This window comes from Protobothrops mucrosquamatus, unplaced genomic scaffold, assembly GCF_001527695.2.
Source record: "Protobothrops mucrosquamatus isolate PMUCROS unplaced genomic scaffold, P.Mucros_1.0 scaffold686, whole genome shotgun sequence".
Taxonomy (NCBI): Eukaryota; Metazoa; Chordata; class Lepidosauria; order Squamata; family Viperidae; genus Protobothrops; species Protobothrops mucrosquamatus.
Genome location: NW_015386972.1, coordinates 449,150 through 469,149, shown reverse-complemented (window position 1 = coordinate 469,149; position 20,000 = coordinate 449,150). Strand labels below are relative to the sequence as shown.

Below are 20,000 nucleotides of genomic sequence, written 5' to 3'. Positions count from 1 at the left end.
AAGTGGTTTGATTGCATATGTTTACTCAAAAGTAAGCATTTGTGTTTGGAAGATTTATTTCTAATTTAGTGTGCTGGATCTTCAGTTTTTCCATTTATGTTCTATGTAAATAATGGAAATCGGTTTTTAAAAGCTGACTGGGTGACTTCTCTCAGCCCACTCATTTCACAGTGTTGTTGTTATGGGGAAAAAAAGAGGCAGGAGTATTAGATATACTTGCTGCTTTGAGTTGAATATATATTATACACACACACACATGTGTGTATGTGTGTGTATACATATATACATATACACACACATGCATATACACATATATACATATATAGGTAGTCTTTAACTTACAACCATTCATTGAGTGACTGTTCAAAGTTACAACAGCACTGAAAAAAGTGACTGTTTCTCACACTTATGACCATTGTGGCATCTCCATGGTCACGTGAACAAAATTCAGATGCTTGACAACTGAACTCATATTTATGACGGTTGCAGTGTCATGGAGTTATATGGTCATGTGATTAACTTTTGCAATCTTCTGACAAGCAAAGTCAATAGGGAAGCCTGATTCATTTAACAACTAATTACTATTTAACAACAAACAAAGATTAGCCAGCTAGTTTTCATGGCTAAGGTGAGACTAGAAGTCACAAGTCTCTTGGTTTCTAGCTTGGTACCTTAACCATGGGCTAGATTGTCTGAATGGGTATAGAATGAATTAGTAGGGGTATGTGGATGATTATTACTGTATTGAGGTGAATGATAGAGTTAGTAAACTGCTACAATATAGCAGTAGTAAACTACTACAACATATTCTTTTTCTTTTTTCCCTTTTGCTCCAAGTAGAATACGGAAGTTAGGTGTGGGAATCTTGGAAGATGAATATGGCATGGGCATATGTATGTCCATGATGACATGGGTCAGGAGGAGTATAACAGGAGGTGGTGGGCTTCACACTGTAGGAAAAGGAAAATCTGTAAAGCAGGGGTGTCAAACTGCCGGCCTGTGGGCCAGATGCGTCATGCCGAAACCGCGCCCACCCCATTGCCGGCAATGGAGAAAAAGTCACGACATGACGTTGCGAGTTTGACACCCCTGCTGTAGAGTAATATAATTCTCCACTTCAGACCTCACTTCTGGATGATCAGCTTGTTGAGTGCCATAGCTTCAGTCTGCTGTCGATTAATGCCAGATTCACATGTAATAGGGCTGCATTTTCTATGTTATAATAGTGGATGAGTATTCACTATTTGCACATTGTTCAGAGTAGCTCTGTGAGACAGATGTATATTTCTAAATGTAATAAGTAAGTAAATAGATAAATTTCAGATCTGGCTTGCATTTCAAAGACCTGGCTTGGAAAAGACATAGATGTGCCATGTCTGAAATTTGTTCTTCAGCTCTGATGTTACAGTCAGGAGCAGATATGTCAAAGACTATTGAGATCTTAGCTGTAATCAAAGTATGATAAATGATAATTAATGAGTACAATGACAGAAAGAAAACTATCTATGCTGTATGCCTGTGAAAGTAAGAAAAAGGAGAAGGATGTAACATCTGAAGGAAGTTGGAGTTCATAAATACATGCAGGGAAATCAACACAGAAGTAATTATGAATAAAAGAGCTGAAATATATGTCAGAGTGTAATATTGATGTGGTCTAAGTTGTTGAAAGTAGGATTCCAGAGATTGGTAACAGGTGCCTGTTACCCCCTTCTATATATTGACTTGAATATTTCAAAAATATAAAAGACAGGAAGCAAACTCTGAAAGGGATTGATCTGCACATAACAGTAAATATTACAGTAACAATGGGGAAATTAAGAAAGTTTGAAATGATAAAAGAAACTTTTTGACCAACAAATGTTTAACTCAATCAGGCTAATTATACCCTGTTTCAACTACTTCAATCAGCTAGGTTAACTACAGATGTCATACTAAAGTTGGAAAACATGATAAAAGAAGACTATTTCCAGCATCTGAAGAGGCAATCTCATCACCAAAGAATGCATATTTAATAGAAATCACTAACCTTGGAGATATATCACATCCTTGTTGCATAAAAGCTCCCAAGGAGAACCACAGGCTATTAAATATCCCAAATTCATTGGTCTGGTCATTAGCTGGTTGGTCACGGCCTTCCTCAACCTCCTCATTATGCCATTCATATGGGCTGAAGCGGCTAACCAGAAAGAGGACAACGCTGACACCAATATAGGCAAAAACTATGCACATCCAGATCTCATAAGCTAAAGGATCCAGGAAGGAAAAGACTCCGGGTTTGGATTTTTGAGGCTTTTTAATCATGATAGATATGCCCAGGCTCATGAAAGGTTTGGAAAAGTCTATAACTTCTTCTCGCACTAGAGTTATAGTTAATGGTGCAACAGCCACGTCAGCTCTCTGAAAAGAAAGGGAGATTGGTGTTAGAACGTTCTGAAGATCTGCAAAATACTATATTAAGAATACATGAAGTTTTTGATAGCAAGGTTTGGGTTGGGGAAGAAGCACAGCATTATACATATCTAAGATTCTAGAACAGGGGTCTTCAAACTTGGCCCTTTTTTGACTTGCGGACTTCAACTTCCACAATTCCTCAGCCAGCATGCCTGGCTGAGGAATTCTGGGAGTTGAAGTCCACAAGTCATAAAAGGGCCAAGTTTGAAGACCCCTGCTCTAGAATTTTACTGGGGGGGGCGCGTTGCTATGAAGTTTGGTTTTCATGTATACAAACCATTTGAAAATCTTGAAAATACAATTTACAAGTTTTTGATGTCTCAGTTTGATTTATCTCATATTCTCCCTTGCATTCATTGCCTTACAGACATGCTTGGATTTATTATTACTTTATAAATACAAAACAAGAACCATCCAAGTGTGGTTCTCACTATTTCCTTTCGTGTAAATAATTGTTATTTACTGTGTCTTATTAAAGCTGTTGATATGATCATTTAGTCTAGGCATGTCAAACTGCCAGCCCATGAGCCGGATGCGTCACATCAAAACCGCGCTCACCCCATTACTGGCAATGGGGAAAAAGTCATGATACTTCACGTGACATCGCGAGTTTGACATGCCAGAATTAGTCTATGTCCCTGTCTAGGATCTATGACATTTCAATTCCTTAATATCTCCTCCTGCCCCTTGAAATGATATCTTCCCATTTATTTTAAGATGGAGATATTTTGCTTGGTACAAATAATTTCAGTTAACTGTAAATTTGCTCAACTCAAATGACTTGCTATCTACTATAAGGTATCATTCATGATGTTTAAAGCAGTTTTTTAAATATATTTTTCTTGCTGTTATTTAAAGAATAATCTCAAGTAACAGTAGCAACTGAATTCAAATGGCCACTAGTGCTGAATGACAGGAATAATACCTTTGAATATGCTCTGGCATCATCAGCTTTTACAATATAATAATACTATTGTATAACCACTGATTCAAAACTAGAAACTTACTCCATACACTAGCTCTCCAACCATGCCATTCCACATTTTACTTTCAGAATCTCGAGCGCCGTACTTTCCATCAGCAACAATCTGCAAGCTGTAGTTGTAGCCGACATGTTTTGCAATTTCAGCAGCTAATTCTACACAATATCCCTCATATCTCAGATTTCCTTCTAATGGCTCACTGCTCTTCTTTTGCATCACATATGGAGCTTCCTGAGAGAAACAGAGGAAGTTACATGATCAATGTTTCAATGTTTTGGCAATGAAAACTGTTTTGCATAATGTTAGAACTTTTGTGTCTGATGTGAAGTCGATCAACACAAAAGTTAAATGATTCTACTGCTGAAGAGCTATAGGATATTCTGCCAGGATGCATTCAATATTAATCAGCTTCCTTTTAATTTTAAATAATACCCTATTTGTGCACTTTGGGATGATGGAGATGAGGTCACGATCTTCTTTAAGTACTTGAAACATGCTATTATATCCCAAACTTAAGCTTGATATTTTCTTGAGGTTGAAAATATCAAATTCCCTATCTCTTCTTGTAGAACTTACTGTAGTTTCCAGTTCTACAAAGAGTTTTAATTTGTTGGAATCATTAAAGAGTGGCATGCACAGCTCAGTAATTGCCATTCAAGCTGATGAGCAAAAGGCAGGGTAGCCTAGATACAAGCCATGATGCTCAGTTTTCTATGCAGCAGAAGAAAAGGAGATATAGAATCCTGATTCCTTTGTGTCAGCCTGTAGGCAGGCAAACCAGCATATCTCTCTGGGTCCCATAAGAGATTAACATTATGTCTCCCCCAGTTAAAATGTTCATGCATCCTTTTTGTTTTCCCCTTAAAATTGGAGAGAAGATTTTGATGTCATTTGGGAGGTAGTACAGAGAACTGCTCCACGGGGATCTGTGATTCGGTACAAACATATAGGTATGACAAGCCAGCATTATACTGAAGGCTTCTATCTTAGATTTGCTGCTCAAGCTATCATTTCTATATATAGAGGAATACAAAAGATAGGAAGCTTTGGAATACAAAGACAGTGTGGATAAGGCAAGAATAGAATATTATTTCTAGAAATGGAGAAAGAATGTGCACACTCCTAAAGAGTCCCCCTATTTAAAATCAAGTTTTAAAATGGCTGGTCCATTTATTTAATCAATATTCAAAACTGAAGTAAATAAGTAAATAAATAGTTTTGAAAAAAGTATCTGAAATATAGATTGTGCCTATGCACATTGATGGTTCTGTTCAAAAACATTATTATGACAAAAGTGATGTGTTCTCAATAAAATATATGAATAGTTTAGGAAGGGAGAGACAGCTGGTGTCTGGAGCTCCATCATTACCATGATCAACAACACCATCATCATTGAATTCCATAAAATATATTCCATGAGTGCACTATCATGCAAAGGCAACCGGTTTACCAAGCTCAGCCATATTATTATTTCAAATAATTATCACTTGAACCAATAGTCCAAGATACAGTTCACTCAACAATCATAATAAACAACAAAGCAAAATAAAATTAAATATTGATTAATCAACAGCTTAGGAGTCTATGAAAAATTATTCTAAGACTAAACAATTCAGAAGCATATTTATTTGTTAATGGATAAGAGTTAAACCCCTAGCCCTCTTAGAGCAACAGCTGTAAGCAACAGAAAACAAAGCAATGGAAAGCAACAAAGCAAAAATTGGCAAGTCTTCTAAAACAGCGTTTTTCAGTCTCAGCAACTTTATGTGTGGTTCTCGTGTGGCATCTTAGCTCCATGTGAACTGCTTATAGAGTTTTTAAAATGAGTTCAGAGTCTTTATAAGACCCTCATTAAAGTGATGATAAATGGTGTTCTGAAAACTTTTGAATCCTCTGAAATTACTAGACAGAGATGTCTACTTTACCTTTGGATCTTTGTTTAGAGCTCCTAAATTGTGCTATTAGATAAAATTATGCTCTCTGTGATTTTTATATAATTAATTAGAATATTAATTGGTATTCTCTGTTGATGATATTTTATTGTTTATCTCTGAGTCTTGTACGGTACTTTAATTCTAGCTTCGCTGCATTTGATTAATGGCTTTGCTCAAATTGCAGGATATTCTATTAACCAGTGTAAATTGAAAATGATTTCTGTAGGTAAAATTTTGTTTATTCATGCATTAAGTGATTATCATTTTCATATAGAGACTGAATTTATCAATTATTTAGATATTCTGACTCCTAACAACATTTCTCAAACTGTAACACTAAATACAAGTAAGATATATAAAGAAACTTTTCTGTTCTTTGGCAGATGGGAGTTATTAAAATTAAACTTTTAGACTATGATCAACACTAAAAGTTTGATAAATGTTGTTTGGAGTAAGATTATCTAAATAATTGATAAATTCAGTATCTATATGAAAATGATAATCACAATGCATGAATAAACACAATTTTATCTACAGAAATCATTTCCAATTTATATTGGTAATAGAATATCCTGCAATTTGAGCAAAAGCAATCAAATTCTCAAGTTTTTTTTTTTTTTTTGCATAGATCCTTATCTGGAAACCATTTTCAAAAACTCAGCATGCTGTTCTATAAATTTCTTTGGGGTTCTTCAATTCAGAAGATAAAGATGCAACTGTCAATTAAAGATGGGAGTTTTCCAAATTTTGAAATATACATTATGCATATCTTTTAATTAATATTAGTACTTGTGGTCATTTTTACTTAGTGCATAGGTGCCATCTGGGTTGTTTTGTAATAAGTAACACCTTTAGTTAATTGAACTGTTTTTGATTCAAAACAATTTAGTTAATTGAACTGTTTTTGATTCAAAGTATAATAGATTTGTTGTATTTTCTATTAATATATATTTATCCACAAACTGTTTATTATTTTTGAATGCCTATATTCTTTTGAACTATGTAATGACTACATGGGTATAGCAAGAGATTGATAGGGCAATAGAAATGGAGTCTCCATGCCCTGATTACTGCCAGCCCAAGATACCTTTAATTTGTTTCTTACAATTATAAATGAAAAGTAACATTTAGAAATTTTTGAAGCCTTTACTGATACTTCTAATCACTCACTTATGATTATAATTTGCATTAATATCCCTTGATAGTAAGCACTTGGAGATTACACCTTAAACTTGTAAAAAGAATAATTGCATCATCAGCATACAAAAGATCTAGGACAAATGTATTTCCTAGGATTGAAGGAAAATTATTTTTAGGCACACTCTGGATTATACAATTAATGGAGAAACTGAAAAGGAGTTCTAAACTACATGATTTCTAATCTGCTTCTACATGGAAAACCTCCCCAAAGAGGCATTTATTACCATAAAATGTCAATACTGGTCATATTTGCAGATATAAAATGTCATTCAGGGAAGTCATGGGATTTTTTTCAGAAAAAAATAACCTAATTTATTTGTTAACCCCCAAATTTAACTGAAATAGAAGTCTGATGTCCAGCTTTAATCACATCACGTTTTTTTTTAGCCTCAGGAATCACAACAGCTGCTGTCAGAAATATGCATGGCCATCTTATCCAAATGTCATATTATTCAAATATCTGAATATTTGCAGACAGTTGAATTTCTAGCCAATCATGTATAAAGCATCTGTTTATGGAATGTTTACGAGGAATCTCAGATAATTACAGAATAATAGCATGATAGATGATCAAGCTTCTTTTCCAAGCTTTTAAGGCTGAACAAATTTCATTTTTCTTCTGTTCCATCCGATGTTTATCTGGCTTCTTGAAAATGTTGAATTGGGGCATTTATTATTGCAAACCAAATTTGTTCTCTAAATTTAGGAACTTTTTAAATATAAAAAATATACTTTTATTTCTCCGTGTTAAAGCTTACAGTATATTCTCAGGACAAGTTCTCTCCATTAAAAATAATGAGTAAAGCAATAAAAAATAAAGAAAAAATAAAGATGTCAAACATGTTAATGAAATACATTGCAAGGGTAAGAAATTTTACAATGTCAATTTTTTCCCACCAACTTATTATTGAAACTTGTTTATTTATTAGACTCTATATCCAACTTTTTCTCTCAGGAGTTTGATAGGGAAACTTTCTTGTTATTCCCATAAGTATCAAGGGAAGTGTCAAGGGGGAGAATCTGGATTCAAAACCATCAAATTTTCCTTCCAACTTCTTAACCACTAAATCACTTCAACTTCCATGCTGGCTAGGGAATTCTGGGAACTGAAGTCCACATATCTTCAAGCTGCCATGGTTGAGAAACACTGTACTAGACAAATATCTGATGAGCTATCCAGTTTCATTCCCATCATAAAAAGCTTGATAATTGCAAGTATTTGGCAAGTAATAAAATGCTCTTGCTTTAAATATTTTGCTTCTGAAATTGCACAAAATAAAGGCCTCAGTATCAGAATACTTACAAGAATAGTTGTAACAATATAGGTCCTGTTCTGCAGAGTTGTTGTTTCATTTGCACCTTGCTGATCTGTGATGGTTGGAACAAATTTTTCATCTTCGTTCCAATAACCAATCTAGAAATGATCAACAGAATATGGTACAACTTTGGCAAAAATCACCGTTCTGTACCCCGAGATTCCATATTTGTGAGAAAACTTTATGGTAAACATTGTGAGAAATCAATCCACTACTTTTCAAACAATATTTATTTACATTTCAAAATTTGTGGCATTATTGATTTTGTCAAGACATCTTGAAGACAAAGGAAAAGTGTAAAGTACTTTGTGTATATTTAGGTGTACAACATTAGATTAATGAAAGCATATATGAATCTTTTATATTATTAATATTTTCTGAGATAGACCTGATCATATTTTCACCTCTTCCTTTTGCATATCAGAATGCACAAATTGTCCTTAAAATTTTAAACTTTCAATGTCTCTGTATCTTTTTAATTCTGAGAGTAGATGAGTTTTACTGACGATAGGAAATCATCTGGGAATTAATCTATTGTTAATACTTGTATGAAAAGTTCTGATCTGCAGTTTTCTGATTATTGAATCAGTTAGAAGTTATCACATTTCAATTTTATGGATGTCAAGTCAAAGTTCTTAACAGATTAATATATCTACTTTTTAAAATGCTTTGAGAAAAATATTTAAATTCATATTAAATATTAAAAGAATATGGACGGATGAATTTTGGATTTGCAGAATTAAAATATACCAAAAGAATAAATAGGAGATAATTATTAATTTAAAAAAGCAATAGAGATGGGCAAGTCTTAAAATTCATTATGTTCTATTCTTTAGTTTTTCATTCTAGAATCTTTTACTAGGGATTTCTGTAGAAATACCTACCAGAGAGAATGAAGTTTTGTAGGGACTATACTTACCTTTTAACAATGTTGAAAGAGGCTCAGACATCTTTTTCAACTTCGTTTAATCTTAAGGAAGACTGGTTTGCTTACAGAAGCACACCTCACAAAGTTGATCTCCAATTGCAATAATAAAATTAGATTTGATTTGATTCTTCACAAAGCGGCTTTTTCTCTCACCTAAATTTCCTGAAACCTCATGATAAGGTGATCCAGGAAGTGTCAGAGAAGAAAACAAACCATTCTGTGAAGAATCTGCACACCGCGTTTCCTAAAACTTGAAGAGATCCCAAATTTATTTCTATAGAAATTCATGAAAAACGTTTTTACAGTCCTATTTTACAAAGATAGTTGTCAGAAATAAATCCATTTTATGCCTTATTTATACAAATGCTTTAGCGTATGGCAAACATTGCCCCAGAGAATCAATGTTTTCAAAAACAAAGTTCCATTCCCAAGCTAAACACCTTTACCTTTCTGATCCCATCGTGTTTCATTTCAATAACATGAAGGGTATAATTTGTTCGATGTCCTTTCTCGTTAAACTGGACAGTCCCTGTCAGTCCTTCAAAGCGCACCTATAAAAAGAAGAGCAGGTAAAAGACGACAATTGTTACAATTTTTTTTCCTGTACAATGAAAAATAGTAAATTAAGGGACAAGGCAGATGACCTACCTTATTTCTAACAACCTAGCTTTTATCTACAAGAAGCATTCAAACATGCTGCTCATCACCAATCTGATACAGTATAATTGTGTAATGTTATTTCTGCATCTTTGATACAGCCAGCATCCACTTATAAAAAAGAAAGCATAATGAATTCTCCACTGCAATCTTATTTTAGGTTCCTGAAACATTTTAATTCAAGCTTGATGAGTTCAGGATCCATACTTAAAAGAAAAAGATATTTTCCCCAAATGTTCACATTCAGATTTCTTTTCCTAAATAAGATGACTTTTCAAGACTATTTTAGAAATTCAATTTCAGTATAAATATTCAGTGATCATCCTTGTTTATAGGACAACATGATACAGATTTACAATCCATGAAATAGTGAATAATGAATAGCAATTCATATTATTATAACAATGTTATAATCTGTCCAGGCTTAAATTTTGTTTTATTTTCTAACCTGTTGTAGAGCTCTCTGGATGTCAATCCCTTGCCCCCAAGGAACAGCTGGATTTGCCAGGCAATCCCCAGCATTCCCACGACGGGAAATATCGATCCGTTGTTTCCTGAGACTCTGAAAAGCTTCTGCCATTACCCGAACCCCATCATACGTAAGAGCAGACGTGTACTAGAAAATAGATAAAAGTAAGCATGTTGGCTATTAGGCTTGATTTGGGAAATGCCTGTTCCTTCTTCCAAGACAGGACTCTTCGAATTCCAGGATCCAGCCACCCCAAATTGCTATTTGGTTAATATCAATGTCAACTTAATGTGTCACAAAAGTAATTATGTTAAGTAATACTGGCACTTCAAAAGCAAAGAGCAGCATTATTTTGCAGGTTTTTGAACTGAAGTTGTGATTGCTATTCCTAGCATTTATCCCACTTGTAGAATCTACTTATTTTGCACTGTTTGCTGCAATTCTCAAAGTAAAGCTGTCAGTGCACGAGGCAAAGAGGAGTTTTAATTTTTAACCAGCTTATTACAGAGCCTGACACTGAATTGGGCTGAGAGGGAATGCCTGATCCAAGGCCATCCAGCTGACTTCTATGTCTAGAAGATTAGAGCCTCCTAGCTACTATATAGTATAGTCTCTTGGGATCTGAGCTAAAATACCAGTTTGGCTGGAATTGGCATGCCATGAGAAGCCATATAGAATTTTGCTAGATGTAGCTGAATGGTAATGTACCTACCATGTAGGTACATTTTTATATCTAATAATATTGATGACAATTATAATTTCCTGGGAAAAACTGCAGCTGCTTTAAGTAGTTTGCACTCCTGCACATTCCAAAGTACAACCTAGTTATTATGCTAATTTTGCTTTCAGCCGTGTTTTAATTAATCTGTTCTATCTTGAGAGTCATTTTTTGTTTGATGAAAATGCAGGATATCTAGAATAATAATGACAACTGGATTTCAGTGGGTCTAATTTAAGTGGGTACAACATAAATATGGATCCAATGCACTATAATATTTGTAGGATTTGCTGCTGCAGGCTTTAGAAAATTATACATAGGATGTTAAAGCCTTGAACTCTATCTTTAACTGTGTCCAAGATTTGCCTCATGACAAAGTGAGTTTCTGGGTGTGTAAGTTATCTTTAAAAAACAAAACAAAACTGTTTGCCTTAGTATGAAAACTCCAGAAAATCTCCCCCCTTTCCCTACTATATTCAGTCTACTATACAACTTATCAATCTTTAAAATATTGTCCCAGTAAAGTGAGAAAAAGAACTTAGTTTTTCACAATGAAGGATCTATGAGAAGGTGAGGAACAGAGTATCTTTCTATGACCTCTACACTATGTTCTGAGGATGAACGCTGTTTTAAAAATTATTTGTTCAAAAGCTTCCATAGCACCATACTTTTATTCAATTCAGTGCAAGGCAATAATTCAGCACCCAACTTATTAAATAATTTGCTACAGAGTCCCCCAAACAGAAGAACAAGGCTTGAAATTTCCTTTAGTTATCCCAATGCTAATTAATACATGTAAGTTACTAAAAGACTGAAATCCTACTTACATGCGATATTGCTTCCAAACAACCCAAAAGAATTAGGATATATTCTCTCTGAGCACTAACACTGACTGTTAGAGAAATAGTTGCAGGTAATTTTCCTTAATTTCCCATAGGTGTGTTGCACTTTGACTGTGAGAATTCCCCAAGAGTATGATATCCCCAACAGTAAATGGGCATTCTGTCTGGATATTCTGTAAGTTAAGCACATCTGGAGAAACTAAGTGGGGATAGTTACGGACATGCTAGTGTTCATACAATGTTAAGCCACTATTAAGGAGGAACTCATTGCTATATCCTTTTGCATTTTGTTGCTTGAACAAACAACTGTTTATTGTTGCCTTTGGTGAGAGTGGCAGCACATACAGTTAATGTAATAATAAATAATAAATTAATAACTTATTCATTTCATTTGCGTGCATTTTGAGGTCCTACGGAGTGAAATATTCATAATTTTATTTAGATGTAATATAAACATAAATAATATACCTTTATATTATATTATAATGTAATATAAATAATTATATTAATAAATAGTGATTGGTCTCTTGGGTAAAATGCAAAAACATATGGAACACCACTTGAACACCATCAGCATCAATCAGTTGCAAAAGGCAGCTTTACTTGGAACAGTTTACATCTTGTGACTATACTTTTAACATTATCAAACATTAATATCTGCCTATCCCAGGTCCTCGGAAAGGACTCGATGGGTGGATAAAAATACCAAATCCAGTCTGTAATAATAAAAAAATCTGGCTGTGTGACCAACCATTTTACGTAAACTTTACTACCATACTGCCACTCTGATTCATGCATGTGTATGTGTGTTTGTGTGCTTCAAAATGAAGATTTCTTCATTTCAAAAGTCATCCCTAGATAAGCAAAAGAAAAGATTTTTTTCTACCATTTATGGGGGAAAAAAGCCCCAAATCCTAATCTAACACAGGCAACAGGAAAATGGCATAAACACCTCCTCAAACAAATGGTTTTCAGTACCACTTGCCTTTGGCCTCTTCCAGTCCACCCGAGGTTGTTCCCTGGCATCATTGTTCTTCCACTGTTGCATGATCCTGGCTGGGATGGTGTCTGTGTAATTCACCAACTGGAATCCAGTCACATTTGCTCCACTTTCTTTAAATTTTCCCAGGTCAATATCCATAAAGCCCTAAGGAGAAAAAAAAAGTAACAGGAGTGATGAAAGAATGTATATTAACATAAGCAGCCAAGTTTTATAATGCAACCTTTACAAATACTGATGAAAAATGCAATAATCTAAATATCCCAGACCAGAATGTTATCCTTCAAAAGTTGTCCTACACCCCAAGTACTATGGAAAATTCTTTGCTCATTAATAATTTTTTACAATGGTTTTACCCATTTTAAATACATAACTTTCCAGAGGAGTTTGCAAAATAACTGCAGACTAATAAAGAAAAGGGTAAGAAGCAAATAAGAGAATGGGAGTCTATGAAAATGACATGGATGAGGAAAATGCCTATTTTACCTAACCATAAATATAAGGAGCAATATAAAAAACTCCATTGTTCTTTGCCCAAACAAAATAATGTGAATTGCCCAAACAGAATATTCTGCAGTACAGTATAATTTTCCTTAATATGTTTAGAAAAAAGAAATAAATTAGGAAAAGTACCCACTAAGGTGTATACGGGAGGATATATAAATTGGGATGGTTACATAAGCAATTGCAACCTGTGAGAGTAGGCCAATTCTGCTTGACCTCTCAGTGGCTTTTGATACTATCGACCATGGTATCCTTCTGGAGGGGCTTTGGGAGTTGGGAGTGAGGGGCTTTGTGATATCCTGGTTCACTTCCTTCCTCTGTGGCTGCTTGCAGTCTGTGTTAATACGAGGCAAGAGATCCTTGCTTTGCGGGGTCCAGCAGGCCTCCGTACTCTTTCTGCTCCTATTCAACATCTGCCTGAAGCCGTTGGGTGAGATCATCCATCACCATGGACTGAGATATCATCAATATGCTGATGATACTCAGCTGTATATCTCAGCCTGTGGTGAGTTAAGTGAGGTGGTGCCTCGAGGCTGTTAGGGGCTGGATGGGGAGCAATGGGTTGAAACTGAACCCTGGGTCTGGGGTTCTTTGCTCCATGGAGAATTGCCACCTTAGGTCTGGGATGGGATGACATTGCCCCAAATAGACCCAGCACGTAATCTAGGGGTGCTTCTGGATTCGAAACTCCTGCACAAAGAGCAGGTGGCAGTTGTGGCCAGGAGGGCCTTTGCACAACTGCAGGTTGTGCACCAGTTACACTCTTTCCTGGACCAACCTTTCCTACTCATGGTCTCTCATGTCCTAATTACCTCCCATCTTGACTATTGCAATGCGCTCTACATGGGGCTGCCCTTGAAAAGCATCTGGAAGCTCCAGTTGGTGCAAAATGCAGCAGCCTGCATGGTTGTGTGCAGACCTTGGATGTGTCATGTGTCATTCCTCCTGCAGGAGCTGCATTGGTTGCCGATTTGCTTCCGGGTACAATTCAAGGTGCTGGTTGTCACCTTCATGGCTTGGGACCAGGTTATCTGAGGGACTGTTTCCTGCTGGTCATATCAACCTGACTGGGGAGGCAAGGAATGTTGCGGGTCCCATCCCCTAAGGAGATACATCTGGTGGGACCCAGAAGAAGGGCCTTCTCCATGGTGGCTCCCTCCCTCTGGAACATCATCCCTCCAGAAATTAGACACTCTTTCAGAAGGCCCTGAAGATGTGGTTCTGCCAGTGGGCCTGGGGAATCCAGAGCAGGATGTAGCCCATTAAATAGCTGGTATGAGTGCATGTTGTCACCAGTATGTTTGTGTGTAGGGTGGGTGGGTGAGAGGTTATTGTTTTATTATTATTTTAATCATTTTTATTTCTTTTATATTGTGTTTTTATTTCCTCTAAGGTGCCTTGAGTCGCTGTGAGCAAGTAGGCAGCAATATAAAATTTTATTTATATAAATAAATAAAAATTCTTGAATAGATTTAGATTTGATTTAGGCTGATTGTCATATCACTAATTCTAAGGCCAGTGCTTTGGGTTTTTCAACTTTTGAAATGAGGCAAGAGGTACAAAACTGGCTGTGGAGAATAATAGCACAAATGTGACATGGCTCACTGGGTAGAGGCAGCTGTTCCATATAGTGCATTTTTATACTGACACGTTCCACAACGATTTGAGTGTGTTCCAAGTGTATAAAGCCAATGGAGCCAAGACAGAGTGACAACAGCAGTTTTCATCCCTGAGGAGTAGCAAGCCTGGTTTTAGTAATTAGCTTCAGAAGTAAATTGGCAAGAGGAAAGAAGAGGGAACCAGCAAATATACCAGGCATTTAGACCGAAAGATATTCACATTTCTGTTGATTCATGAACTAATGGAGCCACACACAGTTTTGGGACACTCTGAATTATTTATACTGTTTTGAACAGAACTCAAAGGCAATCTATGCTATCTTTTAACAAGGGTAGAGTTGAATATGTTTCAGGCCTTTACTGCCAAAGAAAAAGGAAAAAGTCAGAAGGTGACTTGAATTTCAGTGTGAAAAGGAAAACAGGCCCATTAGCCAGAACACATTTTCTTTACAGCTGCTTGAATAATGAAAAAAAAGTATTGCTGGGAATTATTCAATTAGACGCCCTTCCAAAGGAATATTACCCAGGAATATCCATCCAAACTTAACTCTCATGCCTTCAGTCAACTGATAAAAGAATGGACATGTTTCCTCAAATTAGAGATCATGAAACAAATAAAAGTTTTATAAAACTTTTATGTTTTGTGCATATGTTGACGTACAGATTAAGCTTACTTTCCCCCATACAGTGGTCTCTGGTAGAACCGAAAACTTTAACCCCTAAAATGTCCAATCAGATTTGATCATTCAAACCAGGATTATAGCAGTTATATACTGTAAACCCAACATATCTAGTAATCCCCATATTAAAAGTGTGCTCAACTGAGCAGACCACTGTTTAGAAATGCCCCTCTGAACCCATTGTTTATAGTGTTGAGGCAGCTGTATCTCTTCAAGGCTCTTTCTCAACTTTTCTGAACTTGTGTGTATATTGGAGACCATTGCCTGGTTTGCTGTACGCTCAGAGCATAAAAAGAGGGCTTCAACATGATCCACCTGCTTTGATGCTCTGAGCAGTGGACTTCGCAAGGCACTTCACAAACTGAATGGCTTGCATTGCCGTAATAGAAAGTTTTATTTCAGATATTCAGATCATAAATATTGTAAGACTGTAAACTTCAGCATCTTGACTTGCTTTTGGAAATAAAAATGGAATTGCTTTCAAAAGCAGAAAACTATTCACTATAATCAGTCCTGATATCAATCTAGCCACACTATTTTAGACTAAGTGGACTTTCTGAATTTTCAGACACATTTCAAGGAAGAGGTATGGTATATGGGGGTGCTATGGAAATAACCTTGGGAGGCAGGAGAAAGAGATGCAGATTGGACAGCCATCATATGAAAGATATCTCAGTCCACAGAAAGAGAAAAGGCATGGGGAACGTTTCAAAAGGGACCTTCCCTAGTTAAGGGCCACAGAAAAACTCCACCCCCATGGCTTCCCAAAACTTGTGGTCCATATAGAACTGTTGCAACACTGGGCTTTTAGTTCTCATCCGAGTATACTGATTTGTTTGTGCAATTTTATTTTTCCTCTTTTTTTGGATGGATTACAATAGATTCAGAGCTCCAATTCACAGCTCGATAGATAATTATCCTAGAATGAAAAAAAAAAATCATAATGTTGGAAGGAAGGAATCTCAGATGGCACCACAAGCTACATTGGTTAGGGATATAAAGCCATGTTAGCATCCCTAAAAAGTAGTTATTCATAATATTATTCAATTGGAAAAGGTTGCAAAGGTAAACTAGACCAGAGTTCTGGCAACTTTAAGATCTGTGGACTTCAACTCCCAGAATTCCCAAGTATCAAGGTGTTTTAACCTTTCAATTTACAGTTAATCTAGATGTGACATTAACTGTGTTTTTGCTTTTAAAATGCAGCATCCATTGGGAGAATAGCGGATTTAGATATCGGCATACAGGAAGAAAGTAGATAGCAGATAATAATAGATATCCCAACCCTATTTGCAACAATGTGAATGTTAAAGGCATTCGTTTAAAATCATATCTAGTTTAGCCCTAAGCTACACAAATTTGGCAGGTCATTTTTTTAGTTTCATACACAAGCCAGCTGTACTTGACAAGATGCTACTCACACAAGTGAAAAATCAAGCCAAAAGTTAGTAAACTATAGTTAATGCCAACCAAAAAATGCTAGGAAAGAAGGTAACGTTTAATGGTAAGTTTCTACATTTCTACATTATGACTTATTTAAACTAAACCCTAAACTATGCCCAGCTTAGACATGAAGAGAATGTATGATTAATTATGACTTTCTAGCATGTTTGTTAACTCATATGCAAATCAAATATGTTCAGGAGCATACAGGTCATTCTAATTTGCTAAATTTGAATAAAATTATTTTTTTTACATTATCATTGCCTAGCCTAGATTAGAAACTGAACTATTCCCATCCTTTTTCCCAGGATGTGAGTGAGAATTCACTGCTGTGTACAGGAAAAAAATAGCAAATAACAGGTACAAAGAAGAGTGAGTGTAAAGGGACAGCTTCTTAAATTCTAGGATAGTCTATTTATAAATAGCACGATTAAATGTTTTCTGATTTGTTTTGTTTGACCTCTTTTTTTCATGCTAGGTCTATTAATTGTTTGCCTTAAAGCTAAGGATTTCTTTTTCTTTTTCTTTTTTTTGCTAATATGATTCCTAATCAACGGGAGCCCAAGGGAGAGAATGGGCTATAAATTGGAATAAAAAAATGTGAAACTGCCCACTGGATAACATGCAAGCTAGCTTTAAAAAATAAATAAATAAACTGGTCATAAAACCAGCTAGGTGGCAAAACTAGGCGATAGCAATTGCAAATATGTTCCCATTAGCATTAAAACTCCCCTACAGCTTCAAAAGTGGGCCATTAAATTTAAAAACAAAAAGCAAGCAGTTAATACAATCTGGTAGCATTAACTCAGCAGAGCAGAGTCAGATTCCCTGGGCAATGCTGAATAGGTGAGGTTGGAAAGATATATTTAAAATATACATAGTTAGAAATCTACCTTTCCACTTGAAATATTGTACTCTATTTCTGTTCTCTTTCACTATTTATGGAACAATTTAACTTTAATTTACTCATACTAAAACTTAAAGATAGAGGGATAATAGTATAGTTTCAATAGAAGAAAAGTCAAATTAAACTGCTTTATAAAACCCTAGTAAAACCCTAGTAAGACCACACCTGGAATACTGTAGCCAATTTTGGTCACCATATCACAAAAAAGATGTTGAGAGTTTGGAAAAAATTCAGAGAAGAGCAACTAAGATGATCAAAGGCCTGGAGACTAAAATATACGAAGAACGGCTGTGGGACTTGGGTTTGGCTAGTCTAAAGAAAAGAAGAAATAGGGGAGACATGATATCAGTATTCCAGTATTTGAGGAAGAGAGAGATCAAAGAGAGAAGCAACCTGGAATTAAGGAGAAACTTCCTAACAGTGAGGACAATCAACCAGTGGAACAGCTTGCGTCCATAAATCATGGGCGCTCCATCACTGGAGATGTTTAAGAAGAGACTGGACAATCACCTGTCTGAGATGGTATAGGTTCTCCTGCTTGAGCAGGGGACTGGACTAGAAGACCTCCAAGGTCCCTTCCAGCTCTATTCTATTCTATTCTATTCTATTCTATTCTATTCTATTCTATTCTATTCTATTCTATTCTATTCTATTCTATTCAAACTAAAACTGATGAGTTTTTTTTTAATTAATGGAAAAGTACTACTGGAAAAATAGGTTCCAAGGGCATTTCTTTTCCCCAGATAGCAATCCATGAAAATGTTTGGCAAGGTAGAAAATAAAACAAACCAAACAATGTCACTTATTATATTTTTATCCGTTAGTGTTTGCCTCAATTAGTGGCATGGTGGCCTAGTGATGAAAATGCTCGCCTCCCACTTCAAAGGTTGAGAGTTCAATCCTAGGTAGCAGCAGATGTTTCTGTTTTAGGGCTCAAAGAAAAAAAATCTGCTGCAAACTTCATGTAGGCATCAGGAAGAGCATTCGGCCAGTAAACGCTCAGCTTCATCCAGTCATCCCGACTCTACCCCGAATTAAGAGACCACAGGGTTGTAAAAAGGGAGTTTAGTGCTTGCCTCAATTAATGAGGCTGGGCTCCTACAATGTCTGCTTGAACTTTGGCAGTTTTCTCAATGACCCACAAATGTGAGCATATGAACAAGACAGGAATCTATTCCATCAGTATTGTTCACTGACGCAGTTGGTTTATCTATTCCAGTTCAGTACATTGTATTCTAAAGACACATTACTCACGTAATCTGTCTCATGTGGAGATCTTTTCAAGATCAGCTACATTGTGTCCTTCAAAATACCAGGAAGTATGCCAGGGAGCTTCTACATACACTTTGTCTTTGCACTAGTCATTTAGACTGCCCTGAACAAGCAAGTCCTGAACTGGAGCACGTATAAGGGTGCTCCACATTTTCTGCTTCTGCTGCTACATGGATGTGCTGCCTACTTCTTGGAAAGGGTATCATCTTCAGGGCACACCATCTGCTGATCCACCTGATGGGCTTCATTCCAACCTACACAGACGCTGCCATGTCACTTGGCTGCTGCTGCTGCTTTGTACAGAGTTTGCCAGCCATGAAAAATGGACCATTTTTGAACACCAAGTTTGGTAATGATGCCCATGCTACAGATTTGTTTGTTTTTAAGTTTAATTGGAAGAAATTGATAAGGGTTGTGCCAAGTTTTCCCTTCTAGTCTAAGTGACTGTAAGCCTCCCTATTTTTGTTTCCAAGTAGGCTTAGCAGAAGAACAGAGACAGGAACATTTATGAGACTGGATAAAATTGACAAGAATCCTGCTAAGTTTCAAATTCCAGTCCATGTGACAGAAAGAAGATACTGTAAAACTATTGTTTTTCCCCTTGTTGCGAAATCATCTGTCCACAGAAAGGAAAGCAATCAGTGCTTGCTTTCCTATTAAGGGGGAAATGTATTGTTCTGTGTGCTTCCTACACACTTATACCAAGTGTGACTTTGCCTTTGCTTGGCTGCTTAGTGTAGCAGTCAATGTATGCAGTTGCAGTACCCTTCATTGTTGCATTGTCTTTCTTATATACTTGCCACAACTGTTTTTTCATAATGTACAGTATATCTTCCTGGGGTTATAACCTTTATTACATTGTTGAATGAGTTTTGATCCACAAATAGTATGTCTTTATAAACCATGACACAATGTTATTGATTATGAATGTGTTTATAATTGTCACTGTTCAAAGTGGGATGCAGGATCAAATTCTTAGAGTAACAATGAACTTGTCTGGCATCCATTCCTTTCTATGTATCCTGCATGACAGAGAGTTCTCTTGTCAGACACAGGGATCCACAGATTACTGTGTAC

At 36.0% G+C, this 20,000-nt stretch overlaps 1 protein-coding gene across 4 annotated transcripts in view; it reads right to left on the bottom strand.

Annotated features, from left to right (window-relative positions):
• Positions 1-20,000, bottom strand: part of GRIA1 (glutamate ionotropic receptor AMPA type subunit 1) — a 207,246-nt gene that overhangs the window by 48,780 nt on the left and 138,466 nt on the right. For 3 of the 4 annotated variants that reach the window (XM_015818147.1, XM_015818146.1, XM_015818149.1), the window contains 6 exons: positions 12,484-12,645; positions 9,918-10,085; positions 9,259-9,363; positions 7,872-7,982; positions 3,459-3,665; positions 2,027-2,397 (listed from right to left, as the gene is read on the bottom strand). In XM_015818147.1, coding sequence (XP_015673633.1) covers positions 2,027-2,397; positions 3,459-3,665; positions 7,872-7,982; positions 9,259-9,363; positions 9,918-10,085; positions 12,484-12,645 — 1,124 coding nt within the window. The remainder of the gene's footprint in view (positions 1-2,026; positions 2,398-3,458; positions 3,666-7,871; positions 7,983-9,258; positions 9,364-9,917; positions 10,086-12,483; positions 12,646-20,000) is intronic. The other variant, XM_029284528.1, reaches the window with a different exon arrangement.